This window comes from Salvelinus namaycush, chromosome 39 (assembly GCF_016432855.1).
Source record: "Salvelinus namaycush isolate Seneca chromosome 39, SaNama_1.0, whole genome shotgun sequence".
NCBI classification, from domain to species: Eukaryota; Metazoa; Chordata; class Actinopteri; order Salmoniformes; family Salmonidae; genus Salvelinus; species Salvelinus namaycush.
Window position 1 is genome coordinate 6,954,735 of NC_052345.1, and position 13,646 is coordinate 6,968,380.

The 13,646-nt window shown below is 42.2% G+C and overlaps 2 protein-coding genes across 4 annotated transcripts; one reads left to right on the top strand and one right to left on the bottom strand.

Annotated features, from left to right (window-relative positions):
- Window positions 1-1,729: 1,729 nt before the first annotated feature.
- On the bottom strand, window positions 1,730-5,114 carry mb (myoglobin). 2 transcript variants are annotated; one of them, XM_038978988.1, is made up of 5 exons: window positions 5,027-5,095; window positions 3,791-3,846; window positions 2,938-3,023; window positions 2,394-2,613; window positions 1,730-2,186 (listed from the first exon to the last, which is right to left on the bottom strand). In XM_038978988.1, the coding sequence occupies exons 2-5, from the start codon at window positions 3,797-3,799 to the stop codon at window positions 2,046-2,048; spliced, it is 456 nt and encodes a 151-aa protein (XP_038834916.1). In that variant the 5' UTR covers window positions 3,800-3,846; window positions 5,027-5,095; the 3' UTR covers window positions 1,730-2,045. The 2 variants fall into 2 exon arrangements, with proteins under 2 accessions (XP_038834916.1, XP_038834917.1); XM_038978989.1 differs by lacking the exon at window positions 3,791-3,846 and having other exon boundaries at window positions 5,027-5,114.
- Window positions 5,115-6,672: 1,558 nt separating this feature from the next.
- serhl (serine hydrolase like) lies at window positions 6,673-10,746 on the top strand. Of its 2 annotated transcripts, none has more exons than XM_038979079.1 (12): window positions 6,673-6,892; window positions 7,061-7,218; window positions 7,517-7,630; window positions 8,054-8,095; window positions 8,209-8,228; window positions 8,359-8,433; window positions 8,534-8,643; window positions 8,767-8,846; window positions 9,007-9,041; window positions 9,147-9,223; window positions 9,380-9,467; window positions 9,831-10,746. In XM_038979079.1, the coding sequence occupies exons 2-12, from the start codon at window positions 7,089-7,091 to the stop codon at window positions 9,969-9,971; spliced, it is 912 nt and encodes a 303-aa protein (XP_038835007.1). In that variant the 5' UTR covers window positions 6,673-6,892; window positions 7,061-7,088; the 3' UTR covers window positions 9,972-10,746. The 2 variants fall into 2 exon arrangements, with proteins under 2 accessions (XP_038835007.1, XP_038835006.1); XM_038979078.1 differs by having other exon boundaries at window positions 7,075-7,218.
- The last annotated feature ends 2,900 nt before the right edge of the window (window positions 10,747-13,646 follow it).

A 13,646-nucleotide genomic window follows, 5' to 3' on the forward strand; every position in this document is an offset into this window, starting at 1 on the left:
TTCTGTTACTGGCCCAACGCTCTAACCACTAGGCTACCTCCATTAGGGCACATCAATCAGTTTGCAGGTGCATATTTAATTCAGGGAAATGTCCTAAAGAAACAGGGTGGTGGGGATTAATGTGTGTGCGTGCCTGCTGGTGAGTGTGTATGTAGCACTTAGGTGTGTTGAGAGAGTGCAAGAGAGATCATGCACGTGTTTTAGTCAAAGGAGGAGGGGGTGGGGATAGATCGCTGACTGACCGCTTGCTGACCTGCACAACAGAAACCTCTATTAGGGCACATCAGTCAGTTTGCAGGTGCATATTGAATTCACCATAACCCTGAAGTGGCTAAGATGGGGGAGCACCTGAGCCCAATGGATGCTTTACTTCTTGATAGTTACAGAATGAGTAATCTATAAAATGACTTTCACACGTCTCCCGTGGGTTTTTTCATATGGCTGACTCTTGACTAATGCCCTTGGCCTGGGGTCAGCCGGTCCGGTGGTCTGGTCGGTGGAGACCGGCTGTCCTTGGCGACGGGTCAGCAGAAAGAAAGAGACGGATAAAGAGAGATAAAGGCAGGTGGGTCACACGAGATGAGAGGGTGTCACAGTGTCTGTTGTCACGTCTGCAGTGCAGTGAGTGACACAGCCAGCATATTAATAGTCGTTCCTTCAGCAGGGCAATTAACCACAGCTTTGGCAATCAGCTCAATGCCAGCCGGCCAGCCAGGCTAATGCCAAAACACCACTTTTTATTTGACTGGAGACAATGGAAACATTTTAAAGGAAGTTTTACCATTACAATTTTGCCACTAGGCAAATGTCAATTTATTACAAATCATGTGGACTTATACTTTAGATTCAAGCAGCACCACAAAGAAATTGCTGAATCCAGAATTAAGCATAGTATGTTTGAATACAACTGATTTCTTGCACTAGTACGTGTATTGTAGTCATTCAAGTTATCCGCATTGAGCTTATGGAAGCAATTATTTAATTCACTAGTGCGGCTTAACCAATCAGGGGCACTCTAGACATGCACTTCCTGTGAGGAATGCACTGGGCAATCTCCATAGCGCCCAAGTTAACAGGCACAGCCTGGTCTGAGAGGGAGTGATCTGAACTCAGAGCCCTGCTCTGTGGAGAGAGTCACGTCCACACTGACCGATAAGACTGCAGGAATGGGAAAGGACAGAGCCAGGGAAATGTCCAAAAGATACAGGGTGGTGGGGATTAGTGTGTGTGTGTGCCTGCTGGTGAGTGTGTATGTAGCACTTAGGTGTGTTGAGTGCAAGAGAGATCATGCACGTGTTTTAGTCAAGGGGGAGGGAGTGGGGATAGATCGCTGACTGACCGCTTGCTGAGCTGCACTGGAACAACAGAAACTGGACAGTCATCCAAGATAGAGGGCAGGAGAGGTGACTACCAGAATAGACCCCCCCCTCAAATGTGTGCAAGAGAGTTGAGCCAGTCTAAAGGCAATAAACAGGTTTGTCACAGAGCAGATTAACTAAAACCCTTCCTTCCTAACCTAACCACATTTTCTATTTTGTCCTTAAACCACAATTCAGAATTTAACTGTTAATGTGTACAATGTCAACCTTACTATATAGAAAAATTATGAGAAACATTGTCACCCTAATAACTCGTGTCCTCCCCCTCAGAAAATACATCTGTCCATGTCACTGGGTGAATGTTTGAAATTAAGCAAAAAGATAGAAAGGTAGAACAGACACTTTAAACACTCATTTGCATCTGATGGAACGTTTATTGGTTTAGTGCATAGAGGAACAGTTTACATTCAGTAAGCAAACTACATTGAAAGGGCAGATTAAGGCAATATACTGTATAGAGAAATGTAGAATTTGCACAAATGCTTTGCCTCATACACCTGTACTTTTCCAATAAGTTTTTCTGTAAGTCATAAGCAAACCAGCACTTAGAATGTACTGTATAAACACTAGTAGCAACTCTGCTTCAAATGTAAGTTTCCAGTTGTTGTCCTATCCCTGTGACCTCTCAAGAACCGTAGGGGGGTGTAGGTCGTTGAGGTAAACCGTTTAGCCAGCAAAGCCCAGCTCCTTGTAGGTGACGTCAATGTCAGCTATGATCACGCCCATCACCTGCTTCAGAGCTTCCTGCCCTGCCCCATCCAGCCCTGCCTTCTCACCCATCACTTTGCAGATGATCTCAGTGATGAGCTGGTGAGCAACAAGAGATGTTAATGTTTAATTTCATACTGAATAAAAGTACTATAAAGGCAATTTTTCACTCAGCATTTTAGTAAACTAAGCATGACAGTGTCATGGTAAAACTGGAGTGAATGCAACAAATGTATGAATAGAGGGAAAAACACATAGTTTCAGATAAAGAGCAAAGGGAGGGAGACTGGAATCATTCATCCTCACCACAAAGTTTTTGAGGGCAATCCTGTGCTTGGTGGCGTGGGTGGTTGCCAGGGGTTTGAGGATGGCAGCGTGGTCACCTTTAGCTTTCAGCAGCTCACCCAGCTTCTTAAGCACAGTGGCCCCGTGGGCAGCTACGTCCGCGTTCCCTGACAGGTCGCCCGCTGCGATGCCTGCGAACTTAGGGAACAACTGCAGGGTGTCTGGGTGCTCTGCAAACAGACTAGAGGTAAGGCGAGAGAGAGGAAGAGAGATTTGTAAGGAGAGTTCTGTGAGCCTCTACAGTACACAGACAGCATTAAAAAAAACTCATTCCTGATTGCTATATCTACACATTGGCATCAACCCATTTCTTAGCATTACAGTCAACACAACAGTCTAGTAGTTGATGACCAGAACCATTCTCCAGTCAATCGCTTAGCCAACTAAGTAAAGTCTGGCTCTGGTCCATGGCATTTCGTGCATCTTGCTGATGTGTCTAAGCATCAGTAAGAAAAACGTAACGCCCTGGGCCAGAGCAAAGTACAGACCAACATTGTCCACTGACCGGCTCAGAACCAGTCCTCCGTGTTTGTTATAGTCAGCCTCCACTGGCCCCCAGCACGTCAGAACCATGTCAAAGTTAGCCATGATCTGAGGAAGACAGACAGAGAGACTAAGGAGTGACATACAGTACAAATCAGGGCTTGGGTCTCAACTAATAAAACGGCATCTATTTTCAGACGTGTCACTCACGTTTACTCGCGCTCGTTGTCGCCAGTTTATTCATTATTACTCACACCTGCTGCTACCATCGTTACGTTCACCTGCGCCTCATGAGACCCACCTGGACTCCATCGCCTTCCTGATTACCTCCCCTATATCTGTCACTCCCTTCGGTTCTTTCCCCAGGCGTTGTTGTTTCATGTCTGTACGCTACTCATGTTTTGTTCCATTTTCGTTTATTTGTTAAATTCGCTGCCTGTACTTGATTCCCGATTATTAACGTACACGTTACAAGCAGCTATTTATTCCCAACATGTTTTTTTTTAACCTTCAATTTGAATTGACCCCCAGCCCTGTTACAAACGCGTGCAGTAGGAAAGCTAATATTTTCTGTGCCAAGCAGTCAGAGTGGGTTAGTAATAGACAGACTGAAGCTGAGTAGAGGAACAATTGAATAACATTATCAGATTGAACAGGACCAATTTAGAAGCCAAAAAGACGGAATTATATGGTTTTAATTTACATTATAACACTAATTCAGTAATGCATTAATCTAATCTAACATATGGCAAGTCTACTCAGCAAAACGCTATAGAAACTGTCCGCCATAAATCCTGGGAGAGGGTAGCTACGGATTGCATGCATTGTTAGAGGAAGTGTTAGGTGCGTAGTAGGGGAGAGTTGAAGTAACTTACTGAAGACATTAGTCAGTGAGGAGTCAGCAGCACCACCCCAGTGGAGCCAAAGCACTCTAGAAAACGAGGATGTTACATTAGTTTGGTTTGTTTACTGAGTTAGATAACACATGGCATGCAACATTGATAGTTGAACGTGCCAATACTGTAATAAAATATAAAATCCAGATGTTTGTCTAATAAATGTTATCTTTTCAAAGGCAACAATGTAGTAATTAAGCCAAAGGTCGTTTCCCCAATAGCTTTTCATTGACCTTGTCCTCATAGGATTCTATACCCATAGGTCAAAAATGGTCAGTCCACACAGACATCAGCCATAAAATACAGCCCCATCAGCTCCGCCACATGGTCTTTACTAGCTAATTGTTAGATATTAATGCGCTGTTGGAGCTAGGAACACAAGCATTTCGCTACACCCGCAATAACGTCTGCTAAATATGTGTATGTGACCAACAAAATTTGATTTTCTACTCTGAACAAGAGCTTGATGTAGAGGCAGCAGACTTGTTCTCTCAGGACATATGTTCCAGCATCAGTGCACCATAAGTCCACCTGTTGCGTTGGCTTTGGATAGCCTCTAGACCAGGGGTATTCAACTCTTACCCTACAAGGTCCGGAGCCTGCTGGTTCTGTTCTACCGTATAATTAATTGCACCAACCTGGTGTTCCAGGTCTAAATCAGTCCCCGATTAGAGGGGAACAGTGAACAAACGCAGTGGAACTGTCTTCGAGGTCCAGAGTATAGGTTGAGAGCTCTGGACTATGGGCCCTCTGTGTACATGTATGTGTTGGTTTCTCTTCAAAGACACTGACAGTCAAGCTGATGACTGGATTAGATGTCATACAGTTCAAATAGTTTTCTGAATTTAATTTTGGGTTACAATATCAGCTCACCCAAACTCTCACTCATGATTATAATACTGTAATGTGCTTTTGCAGCCTCAACTCTAATGCTAGGTAAAAACTATAAACATTCTGTTTTTTAAAGTGAATAAACATTTGATCCAATAATGTATTTCTAAAGCAGGGCTACCCAACCCTCTTCCTGGAGATCTACCATCCTGTGGGTTTTCAGTCCTACCCTAATTTAACACACCTGATTATACTAATTAGCTGCTCAACAAGACCTTAACTAGCTGAATCAGATATGCTAAATTAGGGTAGGACTGAAAACCTACAGGAAGAGGGTTGGACAGCCCTGTTTTAAAGCGTGACATAGAAGCATTGATACTGTACCAGTAAAGCAGGTAAATGTCCCGTGTCAATATTTCAAACGCCAAAATACTTTATAGTCAAACCCATCCCCAAACCATACCGTTTATACCTCTTCCTCCCTCTCACGCACTCATCCCAGACCAACCATCAATCTCTCTCTCCAAGTTAACTCCACCTCTAACCCTTCTAGCCCGCCCTCCCGTTAGGTTACCAAATTATGATACCATACCAGTTAGATTCCTTTCTGTCCCCCACTGCATTGTGAATTCTATTGTCTCATAGTTCATAAGAAAAGAAGGTTCCAAAATCAAGATTTCCAACAGTCTATCAAATTATGATTAGAAATGATTTCCAAAGTTGGTAAGGTAATGCTCTATTGCTACAGTTCTTCAGAACTCTAAACCGTTTACAGGCTCGGCTTAGTATGACCATTTAATAACATACACAAATCTCTCAATAGTTCATAATGTGTAAGAAATGCCATTTGACTCAATCCTATGACTGTTAGTATACGACAATAGCAGTGGTGTGATGCCGACAGCATTGCTTTTTTTATGACACACTCATTGTTTTGAACAGGGCAAAAGAGCATCTGTCCTTTACAAGTACATTATTGGCATGGTCAAAGACAAATGCTGCCAAAAGTCAGCAAATGAGAAAAACAGTTGTTACACTGCAATGACAGAAACTTTTGAACCTAAGGCCAAACAGGGCTGTGACTCTCATATATGTCCATGAATAGGCTATACATTGTCACAATCTATCTTCCTTCCTCTCTCTCTCCTTTATCTCACACCTCTCTGTCTCTTTTTGCCATTATCCCCATCTCTTTCTCCTCTCCTATCTTTCTCTCTCTTCAGTCACCATGTCGCTTTCTCCTCTCCTATCTTTCTCTCTCTCCAGTCACCATGTAGCTTTATAAATAACTGCTGGCAGCAGCCAGGACCACTAGACAGTTTTGCCAGAGCATTTAAGCATGGATATGTTTAGTCCCTAGCCCTTTTCCCTCCTTTACTGGGGTTCAAGTTCAGGTCAAGTTCAAACCCTGCCGGGTTGGGATATAACCGACTGATGGTATTCTCTATTTTGTTCTACTGAGCTATTTGGAATTGTTTTAAGAAGGTCACACCAAGGAACATTTAGCTATTTGAGTTTGAATTTTAAGACCCCTTGAATTATCCCCAAAATATATTTAAAAAATAATTTAATAAAAAAATATTTCTAGCCTTACTGCTATTAGCCTATACAAGCGCATTGAATAACATATTCACTACATGGAACAACAGATAGTCCCTAAAAAATATCAAAAAGGAAGTTTGTTCTGAAGTGTCTCTCCTATATCTATTCTCAAACTATTGTAGGCTTAGGGTTTTACAATTTCTGCCACCTGGTGACTTTTTGCAGATACAACAGCATCCACTTTGTTTGTTTAAAAGGCCTTGTAGTCCACCTCTAGAATGTTTCGAAGGCTGGAATTTCCTCACTAGTTTTCAAAATTATTTTAGTTTTTCATGCCAATAAGGCTAAATGTTATGAAATCTATGTCTGACATAGAATTGGCGCGTGCACTTGTCAATCATTTAACCGGCCGCTAGATGTCCAATGTTATTCGCTAAGGGGGAGACGCATTCACGTTTCATTGGTAAACATAACATGTACCACTTCACCCGGAAGTAATGAGAAGCGTTTCAAGGTTACATAAGCGTAAATAGTTGTTGTAATTTCATAGCTAACGTTGTATTATATATATATTTAATATATCGGTGCTGTGGACGTATAGTGCTTATGTTTAGCTAACAACCCGACTTTGAAGTTGGTCTTTCAGAATAATGCAAACTTTGAAAGGAGTCAGACACTTGATGACATCAGCTACCATGAAACAAACAGGTAAGAATGAATCGTTTCTTGATCATCAGAACTTATGGGAGCTGTCTTGACATGAACTCAGTGAACTCATTAGTGTGTTGTTTGTTTGTTGAGCTTCTTATAACACTTCCTCATGCACTATTACTGATTGTTGTGTCATGTTAAATGCTTAGTAATGCGTCTTAACAGTAATTGCCCTTCAGTGTCAGAGTTCAATATGCCAGTGCCATGGGGAGAGATAAGGGGCAAGGTCTGGGGTCCTGACCATGGTCGACCAATACTCTGCCTGCACGGCTGGGCAGACAACTGTGGCACTTTCAACACTCTCATTCCACTGCTGCCAAAAGGTGTGTAGGCTGTCTGCCTGCTAGATCAGCACAGAGATGTATACAATAGATTCATGAGAACTTGTCATTGGAATTGGAAAGACATTCAGTTGCATAGTTGTTCAGTGCGGAGTGAGTCAGGCTCTTACAGTCTCTCTCTCTCTCTCTCTCTCTCTCTCTCTCTCTCTCTCTCTCTCTCTCTCTCTCTCTCTCTTTCTCTCTCTCTCTCTCTCATATATACACACACACACACACACACACACACACACACACACACACACACACACACACACACACACACACACACACACACACACAGAGTGGAAATATGTAGCTGTGGATATGGCTGGCCATGGCCTCTCCTCCCATAGACCTCCTGGAGTCTTCTACAGCTTTCCTGCTTATGTGGCCGACATACGGCGAGTCATTGGAGGTATTAATAATTATTTAAATGAATTTAGTGGATGCATATATTTGTCCTATTTCGCACATGCACAAGTGTGTATTAATACAAATGTGTGAATTGGAAATGTGTTTTTTGCTTTTCCCACTCTCTCTGAGACTGGGGTCACAGCCAGTGTCTGCCTGGAGGCGACCCTGGAGCAATTAGGGTTAAGTGCCGACCTTTCGGTTACTGGCCCAATGCTCAAACCACTAGGCTACTTGCTGGTTTGAGCTTATTCAGACCAATGTGGCCTTTGCTCCAGTAAGAGCTGAAAAGTAATGATGTAAAGTGAAGTTAGACAGAGCTATATGAGGTTTCCTCGTTCTTTCTCTCCTAGGTAGGTGTAATTTAAAGTATGAAGCTACATTTAGCAGATTATCTATCTATCTAATCCATTGAAATGGTTTGCAGCTCTCCAATGGAAGAGATTCTCTATTATCGGACACAGTATGGGTGAGTGACTGTTCATCTTCATGTTAATCTCTCTTCCACTCATTGTGTTCTGATCAGACATTGTTGTTTTCCTGTCTGTACAGACATCTGATCGTGTGCTCTCCATTGTACAGGTGGCAATGTAGCTGGAATGGTAAGCATCTTTAAAAAAAGAAGCATGTTAATGGTGTTTCATATCTGTGTGTCTCTTCGCAATTAACAATATCCAGAGACAGTAACTGTGTATGATGTGTGTGTAATCATGTACTGTTGTCTTTGTCCAGTTCAGTGCCCTGTATCCAGAGATGGTGGAGTCAGTGGTTCTCCTGGACTCCTATGGATTCTTACCCACAGACGCGGTACTGAGACACTCACCGCTCTTTGTTCATTTGCTCCTTGGAACTGTTCAGGACATCCACATTTTGTAATGTCTCTCTACCATTGTGTCTCTTACCCTAGAAAGAATTGCATACGGTGATAAGACAGGGATTTGAAGGAATGCTTGAGTTTGAGAAGAAGAAAGATGAGAAGAAAGAGAAGGTTTACACTTATGAGAATGCATTGATGAGGTAAGACCACACTTCCTTGTTTTACAATGACACTTCTGTTATGTTGGGCTGTCTGGCCATAATCTCTCTGCTCTGATAATCATAGTCATTGCGTCACTCCTATGATGTGTTAATCACTTCCAGGCTTTTGGCAGCAAACCCCTCTCTCTCGGAGCAGTCAGCCCACATTCTTCTAGAACGAGGACTCGCTCAGGTTGAAGGAGGTAAAATGATCATTCTCTCCCCCTCTCTCCCTCTCGCTCGCGCTATCTCACATTGTCTTTTTTTTTCTCTTTTCACTTTGTTTCTCCTTCTTGTCATCTTTCGTACTCATATCATTGTAATATAATAGTAATACTAACACTTTCTATTTTTATTTCATAGGGGTGGTGTTCACCCGAGACTTTAGAATCAATCTGGTAAGACTAATCTTTTTGTGTTAATAGTCCTCATAAAAAAGACGTACTTCAATTGATTTGTATATTTGATCTGTTTTATAGGAATGCTAATGTGTTCTGTTTCAGAAAAACGTTGTGCGTGTCAGCCTGGAGCAGAGTCTAGAGTTGCAGTCCAGGATACAGGCCAGAGTTCTAGTAGTACTGTAGGACACTCTCCCATCATTACACTATTTCACAGTTATTACAGGATTATTACACAGTTTCTATTGTAAACTACACTTTACCATACCGTCAATCACAATTTTTTTTTTTTACTGCTAATATGTTTTACTTGAAGATCTCTCTAATTCTCCTGATAGGGCGGAGGAGGGGTTTGAAAAGATGTTTTCTGAACCACAACAGAAGACATTTACCTCAACGCTACTTCAAGGGTATAAAGACCAACGCGTGAGTATATTTATGTATACACCTATTTACAAAGAAACAATGTCCTACTCACATTCTAATGTCACTTTTATGGTTGCGACTAAAACATTTTAGCGGAATATTTATATGTTGTTACTACAGTCATATTGTGCTCTGCTCCTTGCAGCTACAGTACTGTGTAGATAACTAAGCAGAGACAGTGGTAAAAGCTCAGCATCACAGAGAGGCAGTAAGAAAAGTTTTAGCTGCAAACACTGACCTACAAATGCAGGGTTTTTGGGAAATAATAGTTTATATGTATTTGTTTTCAATCTCTCTCTCCCCCCTCTGTCTGTCTCTGTCTCTGTCTCTGTCTCTGTCTCTGTCTCTGTCTCTGTCTCTCAGGGCATGGTGGTTAACGTACCTGGTGATCATCATGTCCACCTGAACACCCCTGAGACTGTGGCCCAAATCGTCACTGACTTCCTCCAGGAAGAAGCTCCTTCACACAGCACTGCAGAGGATACACAGGCAGCCAAGTTATAATCCCCCGCCCCTTCCCCACTGTGTTAGTTAGTATTTAGAACTCTCAAATACATGCAGTGTGCCTGTAGCCTTCCTGGTGCCATTCATCCATTCATAATATGAGCAGTATTAAAGGTAGACTCAGCGATATGGCGTAGATGCAGAAAGTAAATAGCATAGTGGGTACATTTCCGCAACAATTCCTGGTGAACCCGTGAGCTGGACTGTGTGAGAGCGAAGTCTTGTATCTCGCTCATCTCAAACATGAGACTGGATCAGTTTACAAACCTGTAGACACAGAATAAATTGCTACTTGTGCAAATAGACAACTGTTGCATAAACAGATTTTAAAGACTTTGAACCCTAATATTTATTATATTGTGCTGTATCTAAAACACACCAATACTTTTTAAACGGTAGTCTGTCGAGCTAGAATACTTGATGTTTACCAGTTGCTGTATGTCATGTCTTTTTACATCTGGGCTGTTTAGAACTGGCATGTTTTCTCCCAACTGATGACCCGGTGATGCCTTACAGTGCCTTGCTACTGGTCAGAACCTATTGAAATGCATTCACACATGTTTATAAAAAATAATTGTATAGGGTTCGGCTTCACACCAATCAGATGCAGACCTACATGTCCACTTCCTGGATGTGGCCCAATGAGAAGTGGATTAGAGGTTGATCTGTCAAGCTTATCGTTCCTTCATATGGTCCTAGAGCTGAGTAACAATCATTCAACTAATTGGACAAAGGCTTCTTCCTGGTACAGTTTGACAATAAATAGGTCAACCTTCCTGCTCTTCAGTCATCTTTTAGTCATTGTCTCAGATAAAAGTCAATGTCTCAGACGTCAAGAGAACAAAACATGACATGTTTTGCTTTGTAGATGAGCAGTCTCCTTATAAGGAAATCATATTGCTTCTGCCTGTGTGATGGATATGATGGAGAACATTACCCTCTTACTCTGTGATGGTTTGTGCGTTAAATAAACTTGAATCGATTTCATGCAGAGGATGTAGGAGGCGACCGGAGACATCTGAAGGGTCCTGGCCCAAAAAAACACCACAATAACCGTTGCATAACATCCGCCTCCACCCATCACTAGGGCTGTTGTCATAGCAATGCCCCCTCCTCCCCTCCCTTTGAATGTGACGTCAGAACCCAGAGCAGTATGATGAACCTCTCTGTCATCTGTACAGAGAGATCACCTTGGATTATATTATACCATCCAGCTGACGGTTGTGCTGCATTAGACCAATACATCATCTGATTAGTGACTCCATTGCTCCTCCATTTTACACAACCACCATATTCAGAGGAAGGCAGGCACAGCAGAGACTACAGGTATGTGCCCAAACCTGCTAGCTACTGTGGGATGATATTTTTTGTCATGATCATGTGCAGTTACTCTAGCAGCTAATGTGTGCAATCAGTTACAGTGGACATAATCTATTGATACAGCAAAAGGATGGCGAAGCATGTTCGAGTATTTGAATGGCAAAAGCCTGCCACAACTAATATACCTTAACACAGAGGACCATTTTATAGTCAATTTTGATAGAGCAGATGCTTGCACATAATAGTTGACTTGAGATTGTGAATAAGGAGTACGTTTACAGGTAATGCTGCACCATGTGTACAATAGGTAGATTGTGTTTGGTATTTCATCATCAGCTCACAATCTAATGTCCCCCTTCCTCCTCCTGTACCGCTCCGTAACAGTACCATGTCCTGGTTGTTCCTGGACTGGTTCGTCCCCGTCTACCTGCTGGTGTCGGTCCTGGTGCTGGCCGGCTTCGGAGCCTGTCTCTACTTCCTCGAGCCAGGGCTTCAGGACGCACATAAGTGGAGCAACAAGACTGTGAAGCACCATCCGCTGGTGGTCAGCTTGAACAGCAAAGACGAAGATGGCAATGCCCTCATATGATATGACCACACACACTACAGGAAGGACAGAGGCTGACCATATGGAGTGGGGCTGGGACTGGAGGACCGCAGGATGGTAGATAGAGACAGACACCTCCTGAGAGGTTTGGGATGTGAGAGGCCTGACTGGGAAGAAACAGCATTGAGAGGAAGGCACTGTGGTCAGGTGGTGTCACCCTTTGAAATGTGAAATAACGTTTTCATAGAGAGGGGAAACAAAAATGAGGTCATTTGAACAAAGGGATAGTTCCTGTTTTCATGTTCATATTTGTGCCATTTCATGATTGTGCCAATTTTTGCATATATTTTGTAACCAGACATTCACTACATTTATCATGATGTTTATGTATCTTAGTGCATTTGAAGCTGACTAATAAAGTGCAATACATTACTAAATGTTGAAACCACAAAATCAGTTTTCTGAAAATGTCAGTATGGCAGCTGCTTTCAAGATGTCTCTTGTTTGGAAGTATTTGTAAAGGTGTTTGAATGAAACTGTAAATTGCTTTCAGTAATGATATCAGTTATGTGCCAAATAGATTGATGATTAAATTGTTCAAGATGCCAAAATAATCCATTCAGAGGTCGATCCTAAGAAGACGTTTCTATTTTATTCTCATCACACTGTCCTTTTTTACTGAAGGGTGGTGGGGAAAAAGTATGTACGTATCATTGTGCACTTTTGACCATGTTACTATAATTATATATTCATAAGAAATAACAAAATAAATGGTTTTATCACCACTAGAATACCCAGTGTTATGCACTAATTCTCAGCCCTGAAAAAAGTTAAACACAAAAAGAGGAACATTTTTCAAAGATTTGTTTCAAGATTCTCCACTGGGAAGCATTGTAGTCGTTTATCCACAGACACATTTATGTTTCCCATAGACAAACAAAATGAGGAGGGTGGGAGTGGGTGAGTGAAACAGTGCAGCTTTAGATGAGAGGAATGGGGAGAATGTAACTTTGTCACACACGACTTCCAGCTGTTCTCCCTGTCTCTCCCTCTCTCTCTCTCTCTTACTGTCTCTCACTCGTTTTCTCTCTCACTCCATGTCAACAACCCAGATAAAGCCTATCGCATACACTCAGGTCAGTGCTTGTTTAATTGTATACTCATCTTTATGTTTATTTTTAGTTGATCAGGCTTGCAGTCTTCTGTAATGCAACGTAATGCAAATGACTATTTTTTCTGCTATGCTTTTTACATGAAAGTTATGTTTCTTACAGACTTACTGCCAAATGTACAATAAAATATATAAACATATATTTTTTTAAATGAACGTAAAATGTAATTCTCTCCCATTTACCTTCTCTCACTCCCTACTCATGAAAACTGCCAGGCTTTGCAGATATTCATACTTTCTCTTTGCAATGAGTTTCGATAACCAACTTGCAACTTGCACCCCCAAACAACCCAAAAAACACCTAATAGTCCCATCGCCCCTTCCTCTCCAGCTCTCACCTATTGTCACAAAGAAACCCATCCAGATCTCCTCCTTTGACGGCCAGGGACTCCATCTTCATTCAGAGAGGACTCTTGGCAACAGGACACCACATCCTATTCTAAAGCTCAAACCTGGTGTCTCTCCGACACTTCCTACTCCTAAGGTCAGGCTAGGCCCATCCCCAACACTTCCTACTCCAAAGCCTATTTGGAAAGTTCCTATTCCAAATCATAGTGTTTCGCCACCACTTATCATTACAGACCCAGACCTCTCTCCAAGCCTATCCATCCCAAAGATCCGGCTTGGCCCATCTCCA

What these genes read in the sequence shown, in the direction of transcription:
- mb (XM_038978988.1), bottom strand. An exon ending in GGAGGACTGGTTCTGAGCCG is followed by an intron (nt 2,614 to 2,937) that starts GTCAGTGGACAA and finishes CCTTACCTCTAG; the next exon opens with TCTGTTTGCAGAGCACCCAG. An exon ending in TTGCCCTCAAAAACTTTGTG is followed by an intron (nt 2,187 to 2,393) that starts GTGAGGATGAAT and finishes GTTGCTCACCAG; the next exon opens with CTCATCACTGAGATCATCTG.
- serhl (XM_038979078.1), top strand. Translation starts at nt 6,835, where the DNA reads ATGCAAACTTTGAAAGGAGTCAGACACTTGATGACATCAGCTACCATG. An exon ending in TATGAGAATGCATTGATGAG is followed by an intron (nt 8,644 to 8,766) that starts GTAAGACCACAC and finishes AATCACTTCCAG; the next exon opens with GCTTTTGGCAGCAAACCCCT. An exon ending in ACTCGCTCAGGTTGAAGGAG is followed by an intron (nt 8,847 to 9,006) that starts GTAAAATGATCA and finishes TTTATTTCATAG; the next exon opens with GGGTGGTGTTCACCCGAGAC.